This window comes from Pristiophorus japonicus, chromosome 4 (assembly GCF_044704955.1).
Source record: "Pristiophorus japonicus isolate sPriJap1 chromosome 4, sPriJap1.hap1, whole genome shotgun sequence".
In the NCBI taxonomy this organism is placed as follows: Eukaryota; Metazoa; Chordata; class Chondrichthyes; family Pristiophoridae; genus Pristiophorus; species Pristiophorus japonicus.
Window position 1 is genome coordinate 305,873,763 of NC_091980.1, and position 26,432 is coordinate 305,900,194.

A 26,432-nucleotide genomic window follows, 5' to 3' on the forward strand; every position below is an offset into this window, starting at 1 on the left:
CGCTAATTTCTACTTATGCGGCTTGGTGTCAAATTTTTATCGCATAATACTCCTGTGAAGCACCTTGGGACATTTCACTACGTTAAAAGCGCTATATAAATACAAGTTGCTGTTGTAGAGCAGAGAAGGTTGACCGGAGATTTGATAGAGGTGTTCAAAATCATGAGGCGTCTAGACAGATTAGATAGAGAGAAACTGTTCACATTGGCAGAAGGGTCGAGAACCAGAGGACATAGATTAAGGTCATTGGCAAAAGAGCTAAAGGTGACATGAGGAAAAACGTTTTTACGCAACGAGTGGTTCGGATCTTGAATGCACTGTCTGAAAGGGTGGTGGAGACAGACTCATTCGTGGCTTTCAAAAGGGAATTGGATAAGTACCTAAAGGAAAAAAGTTGCAGGGCTACGGGGCAAGGGCGAGGGAGTGGGACTAGTTAAAGTGCTTTGGCAGAGACCCGACACAGGCCCAATGGGCCGAATGGCCTCATTCTGTGCTGTAACCATTCTATGAATCTAGTGGGCATTGCATTGAGCTATACCGGAGATCTAGTGGGCATTACATTGGGCTGTAGAGATCTAGTGGGCATTACATTGGGCTATACAGGATTTCTAGCGGGCATTACATTGGGCTGTCGAGGAGATCTAGTGGGCATCGCATTGGGCTGTACAGGAGATCTAGTGGGCATCGCATTGGGCTGTACAGGAGATCTAGTGGGCATTGCATTGGGCTATACAGGAGATCTAGTGGACATTGTACTGTGGATCATTGTTCCAGCTGAGACGGAGACAAAACTGTCTTCTATCTTACACTTATAAGCGGCACAACTAAAATTAATTTGGATTAACTTACTAATAGGTATACGCCAACAGTGCAGACTGCTTTTACTTTGGCTCTAAAATTAGCAATGTCACTCAGGCAGTCCATAAAGACAGCTGGTGGGGAGATAGAATTCCTTTATTTGTACAGTGGAGAGCCACTGTCCCCGAGGGTGGAGTAACATGCCGTAAGCATATACTGTGGTCTTCTGAGGGTGGGCTGAGACACATTGTTGGGGGAAGGTAAGAGGCAACTTTACTCTGCAGCTGGCAGTACTTCAAAGAAGATTGTTCCATTTTCTCAGTGCAAACATCCCTCTCATGTTGAGCACAAAAAAATCCTGAAAAAAGACCACCATTTCCTCTCCTTTACTTCCACGCTCTGGTGACGTACTTTTATTCCTGCACAAGATGACTATCAGACACCCACACAAATATACGGTCCAATTAATCCTAAAAATAGGCCTCACACTGCCGCTAATTTGCTAGCACTTACTTTGTAGTAGGAAATGGTGCTTGCTCTCCAGCGGAGAGCTCAGAGAAGTGCTGTGTGTGAGTAAAGCTTGTAAGTAAAATGTTTCATCCATTTTAGTTGTCATGGAAACAGTGAGAGATTATGTTTTACCTTTTCAGACAAAGAAGTTTATATATACATATATATATATATATATTGTTTTTAAACACACACACACCTCTGAAATGCTCGAAGCGCTTTTTTCTGCAGATCCTCTTGCATTCCTCTCAATGTTGCTTTAAAAAAAATCAATATGTTGTTAATAAAAATGTGCGCAGACCAGGATCTGGTGGATGAAAGATGGATCAGGTGGAGGCCTAGTGGTGAGGCTGGTGCCTAAAAAATACCAGCCGGGTTGGCGTGTACCAGGTGAGGGATTAATTACTATGCCTGCACTGTTTGGAAAGGGAGTGGCAGGGTGCCTGTGACTTGGAATTGTCCTGGAATTAGAACTTAAACTCCCGGACACTACTGTGAGAAATCTGGGAGAAATATCATAGGGACTTAATAAAGTACAATTGGAAATGGGAAAAAAAAATGGCTGTTTGACTGACAGTCAAGAATCATCCAATCGGGTAATGAAAAGTCTAATCACTTTCTGATTGGTGTGGGAAGGCGGTGCGTGGCGACGATGGATGTGTCAGTCGACTAAAGGTGGGAGTATGGGGGAGGGCAGTTGGAGATCGGGTGATGAAACCTCCTGCAAAACATCCAACCAGAGTTGGCATTCCTACCTGTGACTGCAAGATTTAGAAGAGAGGGGCAAAACCTTGGACTACAGGAATCTGAAAGTGGGGTAAATCCTTTAGGATATGGAGGGAGAGGCGGGCAGAGTGCAAGGTTCATGCCTGTCAGATTTAGCAAGGCTAAGATTTCGAATGGGCAAGATCTGTACCTGTAAGATTAGGAAGGAAGTGGGAGGGCAAGACCTATGCCTGGAAGTACAATTAGGTGAGATGCAAAGTCAGACACTAATGTAATGAAGCACAATTTGAAAGAGGAAAGCACTGGATGAATTCTGGACACATCACGTGAATGGAACGTGTACAAATATCCACAACACACACACATGCTGGTGCACAGTGCATAGCCTGAATTTTTCTGAGTGACCAGGCCCACAAGCTTAGCTTCAATAATCAATTCCAAGAATGGTGGATGGATGATAGATTGGAGAAGCTGGGGTTGTTCTCCTTAGAGCATAGAGGAGGTTTGATAGAGGTGTTTAAGATCATGAAGGGTTTAGATAGAGTAAATAAAATGAAGCTGTTTGCAATGGCTGAGGGTTCGATAACCAGAACCACAGATTTAAGGTGATTGGCAAAAGAAGTAGTGGCGACGAGGAAAATCTTTTTTACTAATCTTTAAAAGAATCTATTTCAAGATTTGGAATGCATTGTCTGATGGGTGGTGGATAGATTCAATAGAAGCTTTCAAAAGGGAATTGGATAAGTACTTGAAGGAGAAAAATTGCAGGGATATGGGGAAAGAGCAGGGGGGTGGGAGTGACTGGACTGATCTTTGAAAGAACTGGTGCAGATTTGATGGGCCGAATGGCCCCCTTCTGTGCTGTACTATTCTATGAAGACACATTTGAAGTCTAATTTTAAAATCTGAATGTCGTTGGTCCATGAACTATGAACGATGAAACTTCTTTCCTCTCTTCTTATCCCAAACTGGTTTGGCACATAGTATGGTGAGCTAAGGCTTGTATGTTAAATTAAGAATCCAAGGTGAAGGAAGGGCCATGGCCCACAGTGTAGAACACCACCAAGTGCAACCAAGTAGTGGTTAGCTGGCACCAGGCTTGGGCGTTAAACTCCTGTAGCTTTCAGAGGAAGGGAAATCTGAGAGAAGCAAGAATCATAGAAATATATGGCGCAGAAGGAGGCAATTTGGCCCATCGTGTCTGTGTCGGCTGAAAAAGAGCTATCCAGCCTAATCCAAATTTCAAGCTCCTGGTTCATAACTCTGTAGGTTACGTCACTTCAAAATCATATCAAAGGACTTTTTAAATATGATGAGGGTTTCTGCCTCTACCACCATTTCAGGCAGTGAGTTCCAGACCCCCCACCACCCTCTGGGTGAAAAAGTTCTCAACTCCCCTCTAACCCTTCTACCAATTACTTTAAATCCCCTGGTTATTGACCTCTCTGCTATGGGAAATCGGTCCTTCCTATGCAGTCTATCTAGGCTCCTCATAATTTTATACACCGCAATTAAATCTTCCCTCAGCTCCTCTGCTCCAAAGAAAACCATCCCAGCCTATCCAATCTTTCTTCATAGCTAAAATCCCAGTCCTGGCAACATCCTTGCAAATCTCCTCTGTATCCTCTCTGTGCAATCATATCTTTCCTGTAATGTGGTGATGTAATGTAAGGAGCTTTGAAGCCCTGGGAAAGAATGAGTTAGAGTAGGAAACAGTGATGAGCCTCAATTTCATCACAATGATAATACGGGGGTGGGGTGGGGAGGGGGAGGGGGAGTGCCTGACACCGCACATACCATGGGGCCATGTTGCCAAGCTTTGTGGGTTTCTACGGTGCCCTTACCATCTGTGGCCTGGAGACTGTAGGTCAAGCCGATAGCTAAGAAGCCTTTAGCTCGAAACTCAGCTGGTTTCTCATTCATCTCGGTCACCATCTTAGCAAATTGCTCACCCTCTCCCAACTGCAGAACAAAAATAAAAAGCGAGAGATCATATTAAAAGATTAAAAACTGCAGACAATAAAAAAAGGGCAACATTGTTTTCTTTCTTGTAAATCCTCATTTCCAAAATTTTACCACCAATTAGGTTAAATTCAAAAATGATAAACTTAGAGAGATTTGGCTAAAGCATTTGCATCTGCAATGGGAATAGCTTCACTACAGGGATTGCAGCAGTCAGGAAGGTGGCTCACAACCAACTTCTCAAGGGCAATTAGGGATGGGCAATAAATGCTGACCTTGCCAGCGATGCCCACATCCCAGTAACAAATATAAAAAAAATGTCCTCACCTACTTCCTTTAAAACCCTGGGGTGGAAGCCATCAGGTCCTGGAGTTGGTCAGTCTTTAGTGCTATTACTTTTTTTCCAATATTGTTTCCTTGCTTACATTAACTTTAGTGAGTTCAAGTCCTTGATTCATTATTAGTTTCCCTATAATGTCAGGTATATTACCCCTTCTTCTACTGGGAAGATGGACATAAAGTAATTATTCAACAAGTCTGCCCTTTCCTTATTTTTTATCTGCATCTGTTTTAAAGGGCCCACAACACTCTTGGCTATCCTTTTTTCTGCTAATATAACCGTAAAAACTTTGCGTTAATCTTGGTATTCCTCGCAAGTTTTTTTTGGTAAGCCTTACTACTGCCTGGCTGAGGTCAGTAAGCTCAACATAGCCCAATAGATATCCTGGTCTGTATGGCTCAGATACTCACTGCCTTACCAAGCTGACATACTGGCTCCGCAGCAATATACCGCTGATATCTTAAACATAGGAGATCTTCAGTCGGCTATTAATATTACAGCCATCCATACTGCTGGGGTATAAATTTAGGCCACAATACACAAAACAGTTTGTCAAGGGTTTAGCTCAACTGTGGACAAGTTAAAAATGCACAGACAGACCCCGCTGAGCTCAAATGTACCCTGATGTGTTCAAAGGCACATAGGTAAACATTTGAGTTTATTTTTGTACTGTTTAATTACAGGCTTGAGCATTTGTTGTTCATTCGTTCCCTCATCTAGATTTCAGAGCTGGAGTTCAACCACAGATCAGATGCTTTGAGATTCGGTCTGTTATGTTGCCCCCCCCCCCTAAACAATATAATTCTTTAAACAATCTGAATCTTTAGGTCAGTTTTATTCACCAACTTTTCGTTGCTACTAATCAACGTGTTGCTTGAATGCTACTCTCAGAAAAGTGGCAACAAGGCATATAAAATCCCTACACATTGATTTCAATCATGCTACTTGGGAGCAGTTACCAAGTGGAGACTGGAAGAGAAGAATAAAACTCTAGGACCTCAAGTTCCGCTTAGCTATTCGACTTTACTCGGGCCTTTACACTTGTTCTAAGGGACTTGGCTCCTCGTCGCATTCTGTTGCTCTCTTTTGCTGGAGAGCAAGAAAAGGGAGAGAACGACACTGAATCCCAATTTGGTCAATGTGATTGCAGGTCCATGGAGTAAACGAGTGTCAGAGAGAAAGGAGGAGGCCGTTCAACAATCGCTCCCAAGACTATGTGATCAGTCAACACTGCTTTCAATCTACCGATTGGGTCTGTCATAGCGCCAACGCTCTTCTCGATTATCCTTGCTGCAATGCTCCATCTCACTTTTAACAAGCTCCCCGCTGGAGTGGAACTGAACTATAGAACCAATGTGAACCTGTTCAACCTTCGTCGTCTCCAGGCTAGATTCAAGGTCGCCCCATCCTCTGTTAATGAACTACAGTACGCGGACGACACTTGCGTCTGCGCACAGAGGCCCAACTCCATGCCATCATCAACATCTTCACCGAAGCATACAAAAGCATGGGCATTACACTGAACATCCGGAAGACAAAGGTCCTCCACCAACCTGACCCCGCCACACAGCACTGCCGCCCCCCCCTCCCCCCCGGTCATCAAAATCCACGGCACAGCCTTGGACAGCATGGACCATTTCCTATACCCCGGGAGCCTACTATCAGCAAGGGCAGACATCGATGACGAGGTCCAACACTGCCTCCAATGTGCCTGTGCAGCCTTCGGTCGCCTGAGGAAGAGAGAATGTTTGAAGACCAGGACCTCAAATCTGGCACCAAGCTTATGGTCTACAGGGCAGTAATGTTAACCACCCTCCTATATGGCTCAGAGATGTGGACCATATACAGTAGACACCTCAAAACGCTGGAGCAGTATTCACCAGTGCTGCCTCCGCAGGATCCTGCAAATCCACTGGGAGCATAGGCCAACATCCCCAGCATCGAAGCACTGACCACACTTGACCAGCTCAGTTGGGCGGGCCACATCGTCCGCATGCCCGACACGAGACTCCCAAAGCAAGCGCTCTACTCGGAACTCCTACATGGCAAGCGAGCCCCAGGTGGGCAGAGGAAACGTTTCAAGGACACCCTCAAAACCTCCTTGATAAAGCATCTGGGAATCCCTGGCCCAAGACCGCCTTAAATGGAGGAAGCGCATCCGGGAGGGAGTTGAGCACCTCGAGTCTCGTCACCGAGAGCATGCAGAAATCAAGTGCAGACAGCAGAAGGAGAATGCGGCAAACCGGACTCCCCACCCATCCTTTCCTTCAACCACTGTCTGTCCCACCTGTGAAAGAGATGGTCATTCCCGTATTGGACCTAAGAACTCACTTTTAGAGCGGAAGCAAGTCTTCCTCGATTTCGAGGGACTGCCTATGATGATGACAATCTACCTACTCAGCATCCAATGGAAAGGGCAGAAAAAAAACAGATCAACTAAAACCTGTTCATGAATCCATTTGCAATAGACATACCTTGATAATAGCAGTGACAAAGAGAAAAAGTACTTGGATTGGCTTGGTGGTTTATCATGCCTCTCCAAATTATCCAAAAAGTGTTTTGCACGTAGTGAATATCCTTAAAGAGCAGTGGCTGCTGTTCTGAAGGCCAAGCGTGTCAGCTAATGTGCACACAGCAAGATCCCACAGTCAGCAATGATATGAATGACCTTTGATCTATATTTTTTTTAATGTGATATTAGGTTAAGGGAGTAAAGTTGGTGATGTTATCAAGAGAACTCCAGGCTCTCCATTGAAGAGTGCAATATGTTCTTTTACGTCACAGGTCCTGAACAGGCAAACGGGACCTCGGTTTAACGTCTCATCTGAAGGACGGCACCTCTGTCAGTGCAGCACTCCCTCAGTACTGCACTGGAGTGTCTGCCTGGATTATGTACTCAAGGCTCTGGGGTAGAGCTTGAACCTACAAACTTTGGACTCAGAGGCAAGAGAGACACCGACTGAGGCAACCAGCTGAAGAGAGACACCAATGAGAGAGAGAAAGCTTTTGCATGCTATTTTAAAAGCTGAAATCATCATTAAAGTACTTGAGCTGCTTCCTTAATCCTAAGTTCATTGTTGCTGCAAATGACAGGAGACAGAAGTCATTTATTATCATAAATTAAAGGATATCTATCCAATTATTCCATCAGTCCAGGTGTCTTCAATCATCAACTCATTAATATTTCATTGCATTAATCACTTGCGTGTGTATCCCTCTCAAAGCACCAACTTGGAAGAGCAACTAATTAAGTAATGATTAATTCCACTGATACAGATACACTGTGAAAAGTACTAATGCAGAAAAGGCCAGACTCTGACTCACTTTGTCCATTTGTGTCTCTAGAAATGGTCAGTAGGGACTTGCAGCTGTCCATCATTCAGAACTGTGTCCTTTACGACATTTGAGTCAAATTTCTGCCTCGCCTTCGCCAAAAAGCAATGACTCTGGATGGGGGCAGATACGGGCGGGGGGATACGGATACGGGGGCGGGGGGATACGGATACAGGGGGGGGGGGGGGGGGGGAACGGATACGGGGATGGACCGGGGAGGGGGGCAGGAGGCGATGGGGATGGGGGGGGGGGGGGGGGCGACGGGGATGGATGGGGGTGGTGGATGGAGGGGAAGGGGATGGATTGTGGGGGGGGGGGGGGCGACGGTGATGAATGGGTTGGGGTGGGGACGGGGATGGACAGGTGTCATCACCCCAAACTCGATCCAGTTCGCACACTCAACCTCCACACACTTTCTTGTAGGAATCATTGAAGGCTGATTAGGAGCAGGAGGGCCGGGCTGATTTACCCCTCACCAGCACAGGAGTTCTTGTAGCGGTGTCAATCTCAATTGATATAGCGGGCCTGCTCGGATATCCTGGCACTTGGCATGGGCCACATTGAGCCGCAGTTACTTGGACACAATGGGGTAGAATTACTCTGCTGTTTTGCCCGTTTTATCGGTGGAAAATGGACGCCATGTATATCAATTTCACCCCGCCACCTGACTGTTGTGTTTCTGGTCAGCCCTCAGTGGGTGGAGGCTGTGTTTGCCAGCGGTGGGGAGTGACGTCACTAAGCAGGGAGGGGGTGATGGGATGGCTGCTGCAGATAGAGATTTAAGAGGAGCAGTTTTATCGGGGTGTTAGTCGTGGTGCCTGGATGATTCATGTCCCATTCCGGGAGACTAAGCACAGTGCACTGTGAGCCGGACGGAATTGTTTCACAATCAAGGTCTGTTCACTCAGCACCGATCAGATAGTAATCATAGTGTGTGCCTCCCCGCCAACTAAGTTCCACAATAGGCCCTGCATTTATCTGCATATTTATATTAAACAATTAGAAAACTTTGATTCTGTCACTGCATCAATGAACTTTGAATTGTGCCAGGCTTATTTCCCCCTTCCCCTTCTGCTTTGGGCTCCTCTATTTCCCCATCTGGCAGAGTGCCTCATTCTGTGCACCAGCAGTACCAGTTAGTGGTAGTGGTGAAGATCAATCAGTAAATTTGACAGCCATCATATCCACCTGTGCTCTACGGGCCTCGGTCCGGCTCCTTTACACTGAAACGCTAGTGACAACACTGTCTGCAATTTAATCAGCTTCCGTCGAACAATCCTGCGCTCTCAGAATGCTGAGCAGCTCAAACCTGCCACATCACAGATCAAGGTTCTGGTTTACAAGGGGTTCTGAAGCAAAAAAATCTTGACAGTGTATATTCACAGCCACCTTCACAAAGGATCTCACTGCCTGTAACACAATGGCTGTGCACATTTAAGCTCTGATCAGCACTTAGAATCATACAATGCTAGAGCATTTGATCGAGTCCCACTTCTCCCGTCCTTTCCCCATAAGCTCTGCAATTTTTTCCCTTCAGGTACTTATCCAATTCCCCTTTGAAAGCCACGATTGAGTCTGCCTCCACCACCCTTTCAGGCCGTGCATTCCAGATCCTAACCACTCGCTGCGTAAAAAAGTTTTTCCTCATATTGCCTTTGGTTCTTTTGCCAATCATCTTAAATCTGTGTCCTCTGGTTCTCGACCCTTCCACCAATGGGAACAGTTTCTCTCTATCTACTCTGTCTAGACCCCTCATGAACACCTCGATCAAATCTCCTCCCAATCTTCTCCGAACATCCCCAGCTTCACCAGTCTATCCATGTAACTGAAGTCCCACACCCCCGGAACCATTCTCTGAAATCGTTTCTACACCCTCTCTCAGGCCTTCACATCTTTCCTAAAATTCGGTGCCCAGAATTGGACACAATACTCCAGTTGAGGCCGAGCTAGTGTTTTATTAAGGTTCATCACAACTTCTTTCCTTTTGTTATCTATTCCTCCACAGGATCCTGTAAGCTTTTTTAACCGCTTTCCCAACCTGCCCTGCCACCTTCAACGGTTTGTGTACATATACTCCCAAGTCTCTGTGTTCATGCACTCCTCTTTAGAATTGTATCCTTTAGTTTATATTGCCTCTCCTCATTCTTTCCACCAAATTGGAATCAAAGATTGGCAGACAATGGGCTGCCTTTACAGAGGAGATGGTTTGGGTACAGTCGGGGTAATTCCCATGACGGAATTCCCAAAACAAGAGCTGACAAAAGAGGTACAGAGTAATATGAAGCAGAAAAAGGGGGCATATGACAGATTTCAGGTTGAGAATACAAGTGAGAACCAGGCTGAATGTAGAAAGTTCAGAGGGGAAGTGAAAAAGGAAATAAGAGGGGCATAGAGAGAGAGTATGAGAATAGGCTGGCAGCTAACATAAAAGGGAATCCAAAAGTCTTCTATTGGCATATAAATAATAAACGGGTAGTAAACATAAGAACATAAGAAATAGGAACAGGAGTAGGCCATACGGTCCCTCGAGCCTGCTCTGCCATTTAATATGATCATGGTTGAGCCGATCATGGACTCAGGTCCACTTCCCTGCCTGCTCCCCATGACCCCTTATTCCCTTATCGTTTAAGAAACTCTATATTTCTGTCCTAAATTTATTCAATGTCCCAGATTCCACAGCTCTCTGAGGCAGCGAATTCCACAGATCCACAACCTTCTGAGAAGAAAAAATTTCTCCTCATCTCAGTTTTAAATGGGTGTCCCCTTATTCTATTATGCCCTCTAGTTCTAGTCTCCCCCATCAGTGGAAACATCCTCGCTGCATCCACCCTGTCAAGCCCCCTCATAATTCTATACGTTTCGATAAGATCAACTCTAATTCTTCTGAATTCCAATTAGAAGTAAGAGATGGGGTGGGGCCAATTAGGGACCAAAAAGGAGGCAGAGGGTATGGTTGAGGTACTAAATGAACACTTTGCATCATTCTTTACCAAGGAAGATGCTGTCAAAGTCATAGTGAAAGAGGAGATAGTTGAGATGCTGGATGAGATAAAAATTGATAACGAGGTACTAGAAAAGCTGGCTGTACTTGAAGTGGATGAGTCATCAGGACCAGATGGGATAGAAACATAGAAAATAGGTGCAGGAGTAGGCTATTCGGCCCTTCGAGCCTGCACCGCCATTCAATAAGATCATGGCTGATCATTCCCTTAGTACCCCTTTCTTGCTTTCTCTCCATACCCCTTGATCCCCTTAGCCGTAAGGGCCATATCTAACTCCCTCTTGAGTATATCCAATGAACTGGCATCAACAACACAGATTAACAACTCTGAGTGAACAAGTTTCTCCTCATCTCAGTCCTAAATGGCCGACCCATTATCCTAAGACTATGTCCCCTGGTTTTGGACTTCCCCAACATCGGGAACATTCTTCCCGCATCTAACCTGTCCAGTCTCGTCAGAATCTTATACGTTTCTGCCATTTCTTTGTTCCCCATTATAAATTCACCTGAATCCGACTGCAAGGGACCTATGTCTGTCTTCACTAATCTTTTTCTCTTCCCATATTTATAGAAGCTTTTGCAGTCAGTTTTCATGTTCCTCTCGTACTCTATTTCCCCCCTCTTAATTAAACCCTTAGTCCTCCTCTGTTGAATTCAAAATTTCTCCCAGTTCTCAGGTTTGTTGCTTTTTCTAGCCAATTTATATGCCTCTTCCTTGGTTTTAACACTATCCTTAATTTCCCTTGTTAGCCACGGTTGAACCACCTTCCCCGTTTTATTTTTACTCCAGACAGGGATGTACAATTGCTGAAGTTCATGCATGTGATCTTTAAATGTTTGCCATTGCTTATCCTTTACCAGTCTATTCTAGCCAATTCACGCCTCAAACCGTCGAAGTTACCTTTCCTTAAGTTTAGGACCCTAGTTTCCGAATTAACTGTGTCACTCTCCATCTTAATAAAGAGTTCTACCATATTATGGTCACACTTCCCCATGGGGCCTCACACAACAAGATTGCTAATTAGTCCCTTCTCATGACGCATCACCCAGTCCAGGATGGCCAGCTCTCGAGTTGGTTCCTCGACATATTGGTCTAGAAAACCATCCCAAATACACTCCAGGAAATCCTCCTCTACCGCATTGCTACCGGTTTGGTTAGCCCAATCAATATGTAGATTAAAGTCGCCCATGATAACTGAACATAGAACATAAGAATTAGGAACAGGAGTAGGCCATCTAGCCCCTCGAGCCTGCTCCGCCATTCCACAAGATCATGGCTGATCTGGCCGTAGACTCAGCTCCACTTACCCGCCCGCTCCCCGTAACCCTTAATTCCCTTATTGGTTAAAAATCTATCTATCTGTGACTTGAATACATTCAATAAGCTGCTTCCTTGGGCAGAGAATTCCACAGATTCACAACCCTCTCGGAGAAGAAATTCCTTCTCAACTCGGTTTTAATTGGCTCCCCCGTATTTTGAGGTTGTGCCCCCTAGTTCTAGTCTCCCCGACCAGTGGAAACAACCTCTCCGCCTCTATCTTGTCTATCCCTTTTATTATTTTAAATGTTTCTATAAGATCACCCCTCATCCTTCTAAACTCCAACGAGTAAAGACCCAGTCTACTCAATCTATCATCATAAAGTAACCCCCTCATCTCCGGAATCAGCCTAGTGAATCGTCTCTGTACCTCCTCCAAAGCTAGTATATCCTTCCTTAAGTAAGGTGACCAAAAGTATATCCTTCCTTAAGTAAGGTGACCAAAACTGCACGCAGTACTCCAGGTGCGGCCTCACCAATACCCTATACAGTTGCAGCAGGACCTCCCTGCTTTTGTACTCCATCTCTCTCGCAATGAAGGCCAACATTCCATTCGCCTTCCTGATTACCTGCTGCACCTGCAAACTAACTTTTTGGGATTCATGCACAAGGACCCCCAGGTCCCTCTGCACCGCAGCATGTTGTAATTTCTCCCCATTCAAATAATATTCCCTTTTACTGTTTTTTTCCCCAAGGTGGATGACCTCACACTTTCCGACATTGTATTCCATCTGCCAAATCTTAGCCTATTCGCTTAACCTATCTAAATCTCTTTGCAGCCTCTCTGTGTCCTTTACACAACCCGCTTTCCCACTAATCTTTGTCTCATCCGCAAATTTTGTTACACTACTCTGTCCCCTCTTCCAGGTCATCTATGTATATTGTAAACAGTTGTGGTCCCAGCACCGATCCCTGTGGCACACCACTAACCACCGATTTCCAACCCGAAAAGGACCCATTTATCCCGACTCTCTGCTTTCTGTTCGCCAGCCAATTCTCTATCCATGCTAATACATTTCCTCTGACTCCGCGTACCTCTATCTTCTGCAGTAACCTTTTGTGTGGCACCTTATCGAATGTCTTTTGGAAATCTAAATACACCACATCCATCGGTACACCTCTATCCACTATGCTCGTTATATCCTCAAAGAATTCCAGTAAATTAGTTAAACATGATTTCCCCTTCATGAATCCATGCTGCGTCTGCTTGATTGCACTATTCCTATCTAGATGTCCCGCTATTTCTTCCTTAATGATAGTTTCAAGCATTTTCCCCACTACAGATGTTAAACTAACCGGCCTATAGTTACCTGCCTTTTGTCTGCCCCCTTTTTTTAAACAGAGGCATTACATTAGCTGCTTTCCAATCCGCTGGTACCTCCCCAGAGTCCAGAGAATTTTGGTAGATTATAACGAATGCATCTGCTATAACTGCTGAACCTTTATTGCACACATCCCTTATTTCTTGTTTGATGCTGTCCCCAACCTCACTACTGCTGTTTGGTGGTCTGTACACAACTTCCACTAGCGTTTTCTGCCCACCCATACCGATTCTACATCATCCAGGCTAATGTCCCTCCTTACTATTGCATTAATTTCCTCTTTAACCAGCAACGCCACCCCGCCTTCTTTTCCTCTCAGCCTATCCTTCCTAACTGTTGAATACCCCTGGATGTTGAGTTCCCAGCCTTGGTCACCCTGGAGCCATGTCTCCGTGATGCCAATTACGTCATACCCATTAACTGCTGTCTGCGCAGTTAATTCGTCCACCTTATTCCGAATACTTCTCGCATTGAGGGATTCATCCTAGGATGCTGAGGTAAGGGTGGAAACTGCAGAGGTATTGGTCATAATCCTTCAATCCTCCATGAATACAAGGGTGCTGCCAGAGGACTAGAGAATGACCAATGTTACACCTTTGTTCAAAAAAGGGTGCAAGGATAAACCCAGCAATTGCGTACCCGTCAGTTTAACCTTGGCTGTGGGGAAGCTTTTAGAAACGATAATCTGGGACAAAATTAACAGTAAACCTGGACAAGTGTGAATTAATTAAGGAAAGCCAGTACAGATTTGTCAAAAGCAAATCATGTTTAACTAACTTGACTAAGTACATGAACTTCCAAAAGGCATTTGATAAAGTGCCACATTATCGGCTTGCCAGCAAAATTGAAGCCCATAGAATAAAAGGGACAGTGGCAGCATGGATACAAAATTGGCTAAGTGACAGGAAGAGAGTAGTGGTGAACGGTTGTTTTTCAGACTGGAAGAAAGTATACAGTGATGTTCCCTAGGAGTCGGTACTGGGACCACTGATTTTCTTGATATATATTAATGACTTTGATGTACAGGGCACAATTTCAAAATATGTAGAAATCACAAAGTTGGAAGTGTAGTGAACAGTGAGGAGGATAGTGTTAAACTTCAAGAGGACAGACAGGCTGGTAGAATGGGTGGACACGTGAACGCAGAAAAATACAAAGTGATACATTTTTTACCCGGGCTAGGTCCATTCTCAACCCTCTGAAATTGGCACTCCTAGAATTAGAGTTACATCAAATATACAGTACAGATACAGGCAATTCGTCCCATCTAGTCTGTGCTGGCGTTTATACTCTACACGAGTCTCTTCCCATTCCCAGTCTTTCAGTACATCTTTCTATTCCCTTTTCTCTCATGTACTCATTTAGTTTCCTTTTGAAAGCATATAAGCTATTGACCTCAACCACTCCCTGGGGCTGCGAGTTCCACATGCTAATCACTCTGAGTAAAGATATTTCTCTTTATTTCCCTATTGGATTTATTAGTAACTATCTTGTATTTATGGTCCCTATTTGTGGATTCTCCCACAAGTAGGAAATATTTTCTCCACATCTACCCTGCCCAACCCATTCATAATTTTAAAAACCTCCATCAGGTCTCCTCTAAGTCTTCTTTTCTTTTGAGATGTCCGGTGGTTGTGAAAGGCGCTAATATAAATCCAAGTATTTCTTTCTTAAAGAAAAAGCCCAACCTGTCCAATCTTTCCCAATAGTCCAGTACTCTTCTGTCCTTTTTAAAGTACAGAGACCAAAATCGTGCACAGTACTCGAAGTGAGGTCTGACCAGAGTCCTGTAGAAGTTTAACGTAACCTCATTACTTTTGAATTCTGTACCCATAGAAATAAATCACAGTACTTTGTTAGCATTTTTAATCGTTTGCTGACCTGCGATGCCACTTTTAATGATTTGTTCACCTGTATCACTAGATCTCTTTGCTCTTCTGCGCCATTCAGATTTTTTAAAATTTTCTAAGCGTAGGTGATATTCCTTGCTTTTCCGACCAAAGTGCATCACCTCATATTAAAGTTAAAGTTAATTTGTCATTTAACTGCCCAGTCTGCAAGTTTTCAAAGGCCTAAGTTTTCTTAGGAATGTGGGAAGGGAGGATCTTGAGACAATCACTATCACTAGGGGGGTAGTGCTGGACAGGCTAATGGGACTCAAGGTAGACAAGTCCCCTGGTCCTGATGAAATGCATCCCAGGATATTAAAAGAGATGGCGGAAGTTATAATAGATGCATTCGTTACAATCTACCAAAATTATCTGGACTCTGGGGAGGTACCAGCGGATTGGAAAGCAGCTAATGTAACGCCTCTGTTTAAAAAAGGGGGCAGACAAAAGGCAGGTAACTATAGGCCGGTTAGTTTAACATCTGTAGTGGGGAAAATGCTTGAAGCTATCATGAAGGGAGAAATAGCAGGACATCTAGATAGGAATAGTGCAATCAAGCAGATGCAGCATGGATTCATGAAGGGGAAATCATGTTTAACTAATTTACTGGAATTCTTTGAGGATATAACGAGCATGGTGGATAGAGGTGTACCGATGGATGTGGTGTATTTAGATTTTCAAAAGGCATTCGATAAGGTGCCACACAAAAGGTTACTGCAGAAGATAAAGGTACGCGGAGTCATTGGAAATGTATTAGCATGGATAGAGAATTGGCTGGCTAACAGAAAGCAGAGAGTCGGGATAAATGGGTCCTTTTCGGGTTGGAAATTGGTGGTTAGTGGTGTGCCACAGGGATCGGTGCTGGGACCACAACTGTTTACAATATACATAGATGACCTGGAAGAGGGGACAGAGTGTAGTGTAACAAAATTTGCAGATGACACAAAGATTAGTGGGAAAGCGGGTTGTGTAGAGGACACAGAGAGGCTGCAAAGAGATTTAGATAGGTTAAGCGAATGGGCTAAGGTTTGGCAGATGGAATACAATGTCGGAAAGTGTGAGGTCATCCACCTTGGGAAGAAAAAACAGTAAAAGGGAATATTATTTGAATGGGGAGAAATTACAACATGCTGCGGTGCAGAGGGACCTGGGGGTCCTTGTGCATGAATCCCAAAAAGCTAGTTTGCAGGTGCAGCAGGTAATCAGGAAGGCGAATGGAATGTTGGCCTTCATTGCGAGAGGGATGGAGTACAAAAACAGGGAGGTCCTTCTGCAACTGTATAGGGTATTTGTGAGGCCGCACCTGGAGTACTGCCTGCAGTTTTGGTCACCTTACTTAAGGAAGGATATACTAGCTTTGGAAGGGGTACAGAGACGATTCACTAGGCTGATTCCGGAGATGAGGGGGTTACCTTATGATGATAGATTGAGTAGACTGGGACTTTACTCGTTGGAGTTCAGAAGGATGAGGGGTGATCTTATAGAAACATTTAAAATAATGAAAGGGATAGACAAGATAGAGGCAGAGAGGTTGTTTCCACTGGTAGGGGAGACTAGAACTAGGGGGCACAGCCTCAAAATACAGGGGAGCCAATTTAAAACCGAGTTGAGAAGGAATTTCTTCTCCCAGAGGGTTGTGAATCTGTGGAATTCTCTGCCCAAGGAAGCAGTTGAGGCTAGCTCATTGAATGTATTCAAATCACAGATGGATAGATTTTTAACCAATAAGGGAATTAAGGGTTACTGGGAGCGGGCAGGTAAGTGGAGCTGAGTCCACGGCCAGATCAGCCATGATCTTGTTGAATGGCGGAGCAGGCTCGAGAGGCTAGATGGCCTACTCCTGTTCTTAATTCTTATGTTCTTATGTTCTTGTATTATGATACATTCTTCCTCCGTTAGCTATTCTCCCCGCCGTGCCGCCGCCGCCCCCGCCCCCCGCAAGCACGGTTTCACCTGCAAATGTTGATATTGAGTTACTTATTCCTAAATCCAAATCATTAATGTAAATTATGTGCAACAGTGGTTCCAGCACTGATCTTGACAAATTTTCTAGAATTTTTTGAGGATGTAACTAGTAGAGTGGACAAGGGAGAACCAGTGGATGTGGTGTACTTGGACTTTCAAAAAGCTTTTGACAAGGTCCCACACAAGAGATTGGTGTGCAAAATTAAAGCACATGGTATTGGGGGTAATGTATTGATGTGGATAGAGAACTGGTTGGCAGACAGGAAGCAGAGAGTTGGGATAAACGGTTCCTTTTCAGAATGGCAGGCAGTAACTAGTGGAGTGCCGCAGGGCTCAGTGCTGGGACCCCAGCTATTTACAATATACATCAATGAGTTAGATGAAGGAATTGAGTGTAATATCTCCAAGTTTGCAGATGACACTAAGCTGGGTGGCGGTGTGAGGAGGATGCTAAGAGGCTGCAGGGTGACTTGGACAGGTTAGGGGAGTGGGCAAATGCATGGCAGATGCAGTATAATGTGGATAAATGAGAGGTTATCCACTTTGGTGGCAAAAACATGAAGGGAGAATATTATCTGAATGGCGGCAGATTAGGAAAAGGGGAGGTGTAACGAGACCTGGGTGTCATGGTACATCAGTCATTGAAAGTTGGCATGCAGGTACAGCAGGTGGTGAAGAAGGCAAATGGCATGTTGGCCTTCATAACTAGGGGATTTGAGTATCGGAGCAGGGAGGTCTTACTGCAGTTGTCCAGGGCCTTGGTGAGGCCTCATCTGGAATATTGTGTTCAGTTTTGGTCTCCTAATCTGAGGAAGGACGTTCTTGCTATTGAGGTAGTGTAGCGAAGGTTCACCAGACTGATTACTGGGATGGCAGGACTGACATATGAGGAGAGACTGGATCGACTGGGCCTGTATTTACTGGAGTTTAGAAGAATGAGAGGGAATCTCATAGAAACATATAAAATTCTGATGGGACTGAACAGGTTAGATGCAGGAAGAATGTTCCCGATGTTGGGGAAGTCCAGAACCAGGGGTCACAGTTTAAGGATAAGGGGTAAGCCATTTAGGACTGAGACGAGGAGAAACTTCTTCACTCAGAGAGTTGTTAACCTGTAGAATTCCCTACCGCAGAGAGTTGTTGATGCCAGTTCGTTAGATATATTCAAGAGGGAGTTAAATATGGCCTTTATGGCTAAAGGGATCAAGGGATATGGAGAGAAAGCAGGAAAGGAATAGAGGTGAATGATCAGCATGATCTTATTGAATGGTGGTGCAGGCTCGAAGGGCCGAATGGCCTACTCCTGCACCTATTTTCTATGTTTCTATGATCCTCCTCCCATTTTTATTCTAGAATGCTTCTTGTCCTTTTCCATAGCTAATCTAAACCTTCTGATACAATGATCACTGTTCCTTAAATGTTCCCCTACTGACACTTGCTCCATTTGACCTACCTCATTCCTACCCCAGAACCAGATCCAGCAAAGCCTCGTCCCTTGTTGGGCCAAAAATGTACTGATCAAGAAAGTTCTCCTGAACACACTTAATAAATTCTTATCCCTCTCTGCCCTTTACACGATTACTATCCCAGTCTATATTAAGATAGTTGAAGTCCCCCATTATCACTATTATACAGTTCTTGCACCTCTCTGTAATTTCCCTGCAAATTTGCTCCTCTGCATCATTCCCACTAGTTGGTGGCCTATAATATACACCAAGTAGTGTAATGGCCCCTCTATTGTTTCTTAACTCCAACCAAATAGATTCTGTCCTTGACCCCCTCCAGGACACCCTCTCTGTCCAGCACTGTAATATTCTCCTTAATCAATACTGCCACCCTACCTCCTTTCTTTCCTTCTCTACCTTTTCTGAACACTTATATCCAGGAATATTCAATACCCAATCCTGCCCTTTTTTGAGCCAGGTCTCCGTTATTACATAACATCATATTCCCATGTGGCTATTTGCGCCCCTTATTTACCACGCTTTGTACGTTTACACACGTGCACTGTAAACCTGTCTTAGACCACCTTCTATTCTCTAAGTCTGACTCCACCTAATATGGTACTATTTGTTACTCTAGTGCTATCTGTCTCTCCCAATCCTTTGTGTACTTTGTTTCTCATTTCTAATGCTACATCCTGGTGCCCAAATTAGTTGAAACCCTCACCAAAAGCACTAGCAAACTCCCCCCGCGAGAGTATTGGTATTGTTGAGGTGCAATCCGTCGGGCCTGTACAGGTCCCACCTCCCCCAGAACCGGTCCCAAAGTCCAAAGATTCTAAAGCCCTCCCTCCTGCACCATCTCTCCAGCCACTCAGTCATCTGTTTGATCCTCCTATTTCTATCATCACCATCATCATCATAGACAGTCCCTTGTATCGAGGATGACTTGCTTCGACGCCAAAAGGGGATGAGTTCACAGGTGTTTTAATGAAGGACCTAATATTCCAGATCCCGAACTACATGTTTAAGGGTGGAAGATGCCTGTGCGTGGATTTTTATTTAACGTATGGTGGCCGTTGCACACCAGCCACCACATGGGCTTGACAGAGCTAGGTCTTGGTCCAGTGGCAAGGATTAACTAAGACAACTGGAGAACAGCTCTGCTGCATGGACCGAGTGTGCACACATATCCCAGTGTTATCCCTGGGCCCTTGCCTCTTCTGGGCCTACTCATTAGCTCATGGCTCCGGGAGTAATCCGGAGATTGAGGTCCTGCTTTTCAATGTCTTTCATAGCTCCCTAAAATCTGCCTGAGCAACCCCATCCCTCTTTCTACCTAGGTCATTGATACCGTTATAGACCATGACCTCTGGCTGTTCACCCTACCCCCTCAGAATACCCTACCCCCTCAGCCACTCAGTGACATCCTTGAGCCTGGCACCAGGGAAGCAACATACCGTCCTGGAGTCACATCTGCAGAAAAGCCTGCCTGTTCCCCTAACTATAGAATTCCCTACCGTTATTGGTTTCACAATCTTCCTCCTCCTCCCCCCCCACCCCTTCCCCGCCCCTTACAGCTGAGCCACCCGTGGTGCTGTGGACTTGGCTCTGGCTGTACTTTCCAGAGGAACCATCGCCCTCACCCGTATTCAGTACTACTGGTTAGAGAGTGAGATGCACTCAGGGGTCTCCTGCACTACCTGCCTGGTCCTCGTCTGTCTCCATTGCCTCTCTGCCTGCACACTCTTACGCTGCGGGGTGACCCGAGCAAGGAGGTGCAATATGGTAAGAGGCAACGGGAAGGCGAGGGGATGGCGAAAGGCATGGGTGCTGTAGTGGGGATGGCTGCTGAGAGGCAGTAGGAGAGAGTGGAGACAACAACTTGCATTTATATAACGCCTTTAACATAGACACTTCACAGGAGCATTATCAGACAAAATTTGACACCGAGCCAAGTAAGAGGTTATGACAGGTGCCCTAAACAAAGAGGTAGATTTTAAGGAAGGATTTAAAGGAGGAGCGAGGTAGAGAGGTGGGAGAGGTTTAGGGAGAGAATTCCAGAGTTTAGGATCCAGGCAGCTGAAGGCATGGCTGCCAATATGGAGCGACTAAAACGTGCAAGAGGCCAGTATTGAAAGAGCGCAGAGATTTCGGAGGGTTGTCGGGCTGGAGGAGCTTGCAGAGAGCTATGCCCTGGAGGGATTTGAAAACAAGGATGAGAATATAAAAATCTAATTAAAATCAGTATTTAAATATAAATAGAATTGACAAGACTTACCCAGTGAAGAGATCCGATGCACAGTTTGGTAGCGAGGAGTGGAATTGTAGGATCATCTGGTTTGAGCCTTATACATTCCCTCAGTACCCTCACCGCCCGGGCAGACTAGGGCAAGAGAATGGTAGAAAAACATGCTGTTTTAAAATTTTCATCGATCTAACTGTCTTAATTTATATTTTCATTTTGCTTCTTCTTCTGAGTCCCATCCAGCTACGTCAGGAGAGGCTGGTAACGACTTTACTGCTTCAGTTCCAACTGCCACACTTAGTATCATAGAATGATGCAGCACAGAAGGCCGCCATTCAGACCATCGTGCATTGCCGGAAATGCCATCTTTCGATGAGACGTTAAACCGAGAACCCTGTCAACCTTTTCAAGTAGGTGTAAAATATCCCATGGGCATATTCGAAGACAACGAGGGGAGTTCTCCCCGGTGTCCTGACCAAGATTTATCCTTCAACCAACACCTAAAACAGATTATTCGGTCATTTATCTCATTGCTGTTTGTGGAACCTTGCTGTGCGCACATTGGCTGCTGCACTTCCTACATTGAGTGGTAAAGATTTGAATTTCTATAGTGCCTTTCACAACCTCACGACATCCCAAAGCACTTTACAGCCAAATTGAAGTACTTTTGAAGTGTAGTTACTGTTATAATGTAAGAAATGCAGCAGGCAAGTTGTGCACAGCAAGGGCCCATAAGCAGCAATGAGATAAATGACCAGATAAATTGTTTTGGTGAAGTGTATTGAGGGATAAATATTGGCTAGAACATGAGGGAGAGCTCCCCTGCTCTTCTTCAAAATAGTGCTGTGGGATCTTTAACAGTCACCTGAGAAAGCAGACTGGGCCTTGACTTAACCTCTTGTCCGAAAGATGGTACCTTGGCAATCCAGCACTCCCTCAGAGGGAATGTAGCACAGTAAAAAAACTAATAGGAAATAACTGTTTTGGCAGTTGTAATTTTATGTTAATTGATTTAAAAATATGTTGCTCTAACTCACATTTATTTCGCTTGCACTCACCTTGCCAGCAGCCATCAGCGACAATGCAAACTGGTACCAAAGGTGAAACTCTTCAAATGTAAACTTCATCGCTCGTTCCAAGCACTGGAGTTGAAGAAGAAAATTAAAACACCTTCATTTCAAAATCTCTTGCATTTGCTTCAATATCGGAGCAGTTTACTTCTCAGCTGTCGAAAATAAACTTTTTTCCTGATTCTCAAAGGCTGCATTCAGTCTATGAAATGTGGCATGTGTGTGATGCCCAATGAAGCTGCAGTGTAAATCTGGACTCCAGAACGAAGTGAAGCAAGACATCACAGGCACTTTACCAGCTTTAGTACTGACGAGGAGAAAACTAACCTGTACCAATTCTACAGTTCGTGTAATTGCAGCATAATAAGCATACTTCAGCCCATCTGCTGCTGATGCCCTCATCCATTCCTTTACTACCTCTAGACTCGAATATTCCAGTACTCTCCTGGCCGGACTCCCATCTTCCACTCTCCATTAACTTGAGCTCATCCAAAGCTCTGCTGCCCGTATCCTAAATCGCACCAAGTTCCGTTCATCCATCGCTGTGTTCGCTGACCTACAGTGGCTCCCAGTCCAGCAATGCCTTGATTTTAGAATTCTCATCCTTGTTTTCAAATTCCTCCATAACCTCACCCCTCCCCATCTTGCTAACCTCCGGGTGCTCTGCATTGCTTCATTTCTGGCTTCTTGTCCATTGCTGATTTCATGTCTTCACCATGCCTTCAGCTGCCACGGTCCTAAGCTCTGGAATCGCCTCTGCAAACCTCTCCACCTCTCTCTCCTCCTTTAAGACGCTCCTTAATCTCACATCTTTGACCAAGCTTTTGGTCAGCCGTCCGACTATCTCCTTATGGCTCAGTGTCAAATTTTGTTTGATGACGTTCCTGTGAAGCACTTTGGGATTTTATTACGTTCAAGGCATAATATAAATTAATTTGTTACAGTTGTAGAAAGGTTGCTGTCAGTTTTCCCAATTATTTTTATATTTGTTCCTGGGATGTGGCCATTGCTGGCAAGGCGGGCATTTATTGCCCATCCCTAATTGCACTTAATAATTCATAACATAACATATGTCCCACAGACAGCCTAGCAACACACGTTCCAGACCGCCTAGAAACACACGTTCGACAATCTAGCAGCGCACGTTTCAGACTGCCTAGCAACGCACGTTCGACAGACTGTCCAGCAACGCACGTTCGACAGACAGCCCAGCAACGCACGTTCGACAGACAGCCCAACAACGCACGTTCGACAGCCCAGCAACGCACGTTCGACAGACAGCCCAGCAACGCACGTTCGACAGACAGCCCAGCAACGCACGTTCGACAGACAGCCCAGCAACGCACGTTCGACAGACAGCCCAGCAACGCACGTTCCACAGACAGCCCAGCAACGCACGTTCGACAGACAGCCCAGCAACGCACGTTCGACAGCCCAGCAACGCACGTTCGACAGATAGCCCAGCAACGCATGTTCGACAGACAGCCCAGCAACGCACGTTCGACAGACTGTCCAGCAACGCACGTTCGATAGCCCAGCAACGCATGTTCGACAGACAGCCCAGCAACGCACGTTCCACAGACAGCCCAGCAACGCACGTTTGACAGACAGCCCAGCAACGCACGTTCCACAGACAGCCCAGCAACGCACGTTCGACAGACAGCCCAGCAATGCACGTTCCACAGACAGCCCAGCAACGCACGTTCGACAGACAGCCCAGCAACGCACGTTTGACAGACAGCCCAGCAACGCACGTTCCACAGACAGCCCAGCAACGCACGTTCGACAGACAGCCCAGCAACGCACGTTCCACAGACAGCCCAGCAACGCACGTTCGACAGACAGCCCAGCAACGCACGTTTGACAGACAGCCCAGCAACGCATGTTCGACAGACAGCCCAGCAACGCACGTTCGACAGACAGCCCAGCAACGCACGTTTGACAGACAGCCCAGCAACGCACGTTCCACAGACAGCCCAGCAACGCACGTTCGACAGACAGCCCAGCAACGCACGTTCCACAGACAGCCCAGCAACGCACGTTCGACAGACAGCCCAACAACGCACGTTCGACAGACAGCCCAGCAACGCACGTTCGACAGACAGCCCAGCAACGCACGTTCGACAGACAGCCCAGCAACGCACGTTCGACAGACAGCCCAGCAACGCACGTTCGACAGACAGCCCAACAACGCACGTTCGACAGACAGCCCAACAACGCACGTTCGACAGATAGCCCAACAACGCACGTTCGACAGACAGCCCAGCAACGCATGTTCCACAGACAGCCCAACAACGCACGTTCGACAGATAGCCCAGCAACGCACGTTCGACAGACAGCCCAGCAACGCATGTTCCACAGACAGCCCAACAACGCACGTTCGACAGACAGCCCAGCAACGCATGTTCCACAGACAGCCCAACAATACATGTTCCAGACAGCCCAGCAACATATGTTCCAGACGGCCCAGCAACATATGTTCCACAGACGGCCCAGCAACATATGTTCTAGACAGTCTTGCTTCATGATACAATTATTTGAAGATTAATTGCTAAATTAATTAATGATCAAGATCAGAGAATTCACAGAATGAGACCATCATTTGACCAATCACCCCTGTGCTGATGTTAACTCAACTGCATCAATCTATTCTAATGCCCTGTCCCTTCATCCTTTGATATTCATTTTCAACTAATGAATATATTCTTTCAGATCTATGCAGACTGTTCGATCTTCCTAATATAGTATGCTTCTGAAGTCACTGGGTGACTCAAATCCACAATTAATCTTGGGGAAAGAAAATGGGTTCCATATTCTCTCAAAAAAGACATAACAAGACTAAAAAAAAAACTTCCACTATAGGTAAAGCTTTAAGAATTGCTTGAGCCAAGAGCCAAAAGCCAAACAAAATTCAGTAGATTGACTGTGACAGCCTGATGCTCACCAACTTGGTGCACCAAAACTAAGGCCAGGAATGTGATAAGCAACACAAGGGCAAAAGATTACACAATTTTCGGAATGTACAATATTTTCCTTTCCTTTTCTCAATTTGCTGAAGTTATATATTTTCTGAGGCCAACAACATAGAGGAGCTCCATCGTCATTCAGTCTCTGAGCTCTTTCTCTAATTACTGTCGCGAAAAAGACTTGCATTTATATAGTGCTTTCCACGACCAAGGGATGTCCCAAAGCGCTTTACAACTAACAAAGTACTTTTTGAAGTGCAGTCACTGTTGTAATAAGAACATAAGAAATAGGAGCAGGCCCCTTGAGCCTGCTCCACCATTCAATAAGATCATGGCAGATCTGATCATGGACTCAGCTCCACTTCCCTGCCCGTTCCCCATAACCCCTTATCGTTTAAGAAACTGTCTAGTTCTGTCTTAAATTTATTTAATGTCCCAGCTTCCACAGCTCTCTGAGGCAGCGAATTCCACAGATTCACAACCCTCAGAGAAGAAATTTCTCCTCATCTCAGTTCTAAATAGGCGGCCCCTTATCCTAAGATCATGCCCTCTAGTTCTAGTCTCCCCTATCAGTGGAAACATCCTCTCTGCATCCACCTCGTCAAGCCCCCTCATAATCTTATACGTTTCTAAGATCACCTCTCATTCTTCTGAATTCCAATGAGTAGAGGCCCAACCTACTCAACCTTTCCTCATAAGTCAACCCACTCATCCCCGGGATGAACCTCGTGAACCTTCTCTGAACTGCCTCCACAGCAAGTATATCCTTTCGTATATATGGAAACCAAAGCTGCATGCAGTACTCCAGGTGTGGCCTCACCAATACCCTGTATAGCTGAAACAAGACTTCCCTGCTTTTATACTCCATCCCCTTTGCAATAAAGGCCAAGATTCCATTGGCCTTCTTGATCACTTGCTGTACCTGCATACTATCCTTTTGGGTTGCATGCACAAGTACCCTCAGGTCCCGCTGTACTGCAGCACTTTGCAATCTTTCTCCATTTAAATAACTTGCTCTTTGATTTTTTCTGCCAAAGTGCATGACCTCACATTTTCCAACATTATACTCCATTTGCCAAATTCTTGCCCACTCACTTAGCCTGTCTGTCCTCCTGCAGCCTCTTTATGTCCTCCTCACACATTACCCTTCCTCCCATCTTTGTATCGTCAGCAAACTTGGCTACGTCACACTCAGTCCCCTCTTCCAAGTCGTTAATATAGATTGTAAATAGTTGGGGTCCCAGCAGTGATCCCTGCGGCACCCCATTCGTTACTGATTGCCAACCAGAGAATGAACTATTTATCCCAACACTCTGTTTTCTGTTTGTCAGCCAATCTTCTATCCATGCTAATATATTATCCCCAACCCCGTGAACCTTTATCCTGTGCAGTAATCTTTTGTGTGGCACCTTGTCAACATAAGAACATAAGAATTAGGAACAGGAGTAGGCCATCTAGCCCTTCGAGCCTGCTCCGCCATTCAATTAGATCATGGCCGATCTGGCCGTGGACTCAGCTCCACTTACCCACCCGCTCCCCGTA

The 26,432-nt window shown here is 45.4% G+C and overlaps 1 protein-coding gene across 9 annotated transcripts in view; it reads right to left on the reverse strand.

Annotated features, from left to right (window-relative positions):
- ttc7b (tetratricopeptide repeat domain 7B) overlaps positions 1 to 26,432 on the reverse strand; it is a 453,719-nt gene that overhangs the window by 189,503 nt on the left and 237,784 nt on the right. For 7 of the 9 annotated variants that reach the window (XM_070879667.1, XM_070879664.1, XM_070879666.1 and 4 more), the window contains 4 exons: positions 21,892 to 21,996; positions 20,888 to 20,992; positions 3,879 to 3,996; positions 1,508 to 1,565 (listed from right to left, as the gene is read on the reverse strand). In XM_070879667.1, coding sequence (XP_070735768.1) covers positions 1,508 to 1,565; positions 3,879 to 3,996; positions 20,888 to 20,992; positions 21,892 to 21,996 — 386 coding nt within the window. The remainder of the gene's footprint in view (positions 1 to 1,507; positions 1,566 to 3,878; positions 3,997 to 20,887; positions 20,993 to 21,891; positions 21,997 to 26,432) is intronic. The other 2 variants (XM_070879660.1, XM_070879668.1) reach the window with 2 other exon arrangements.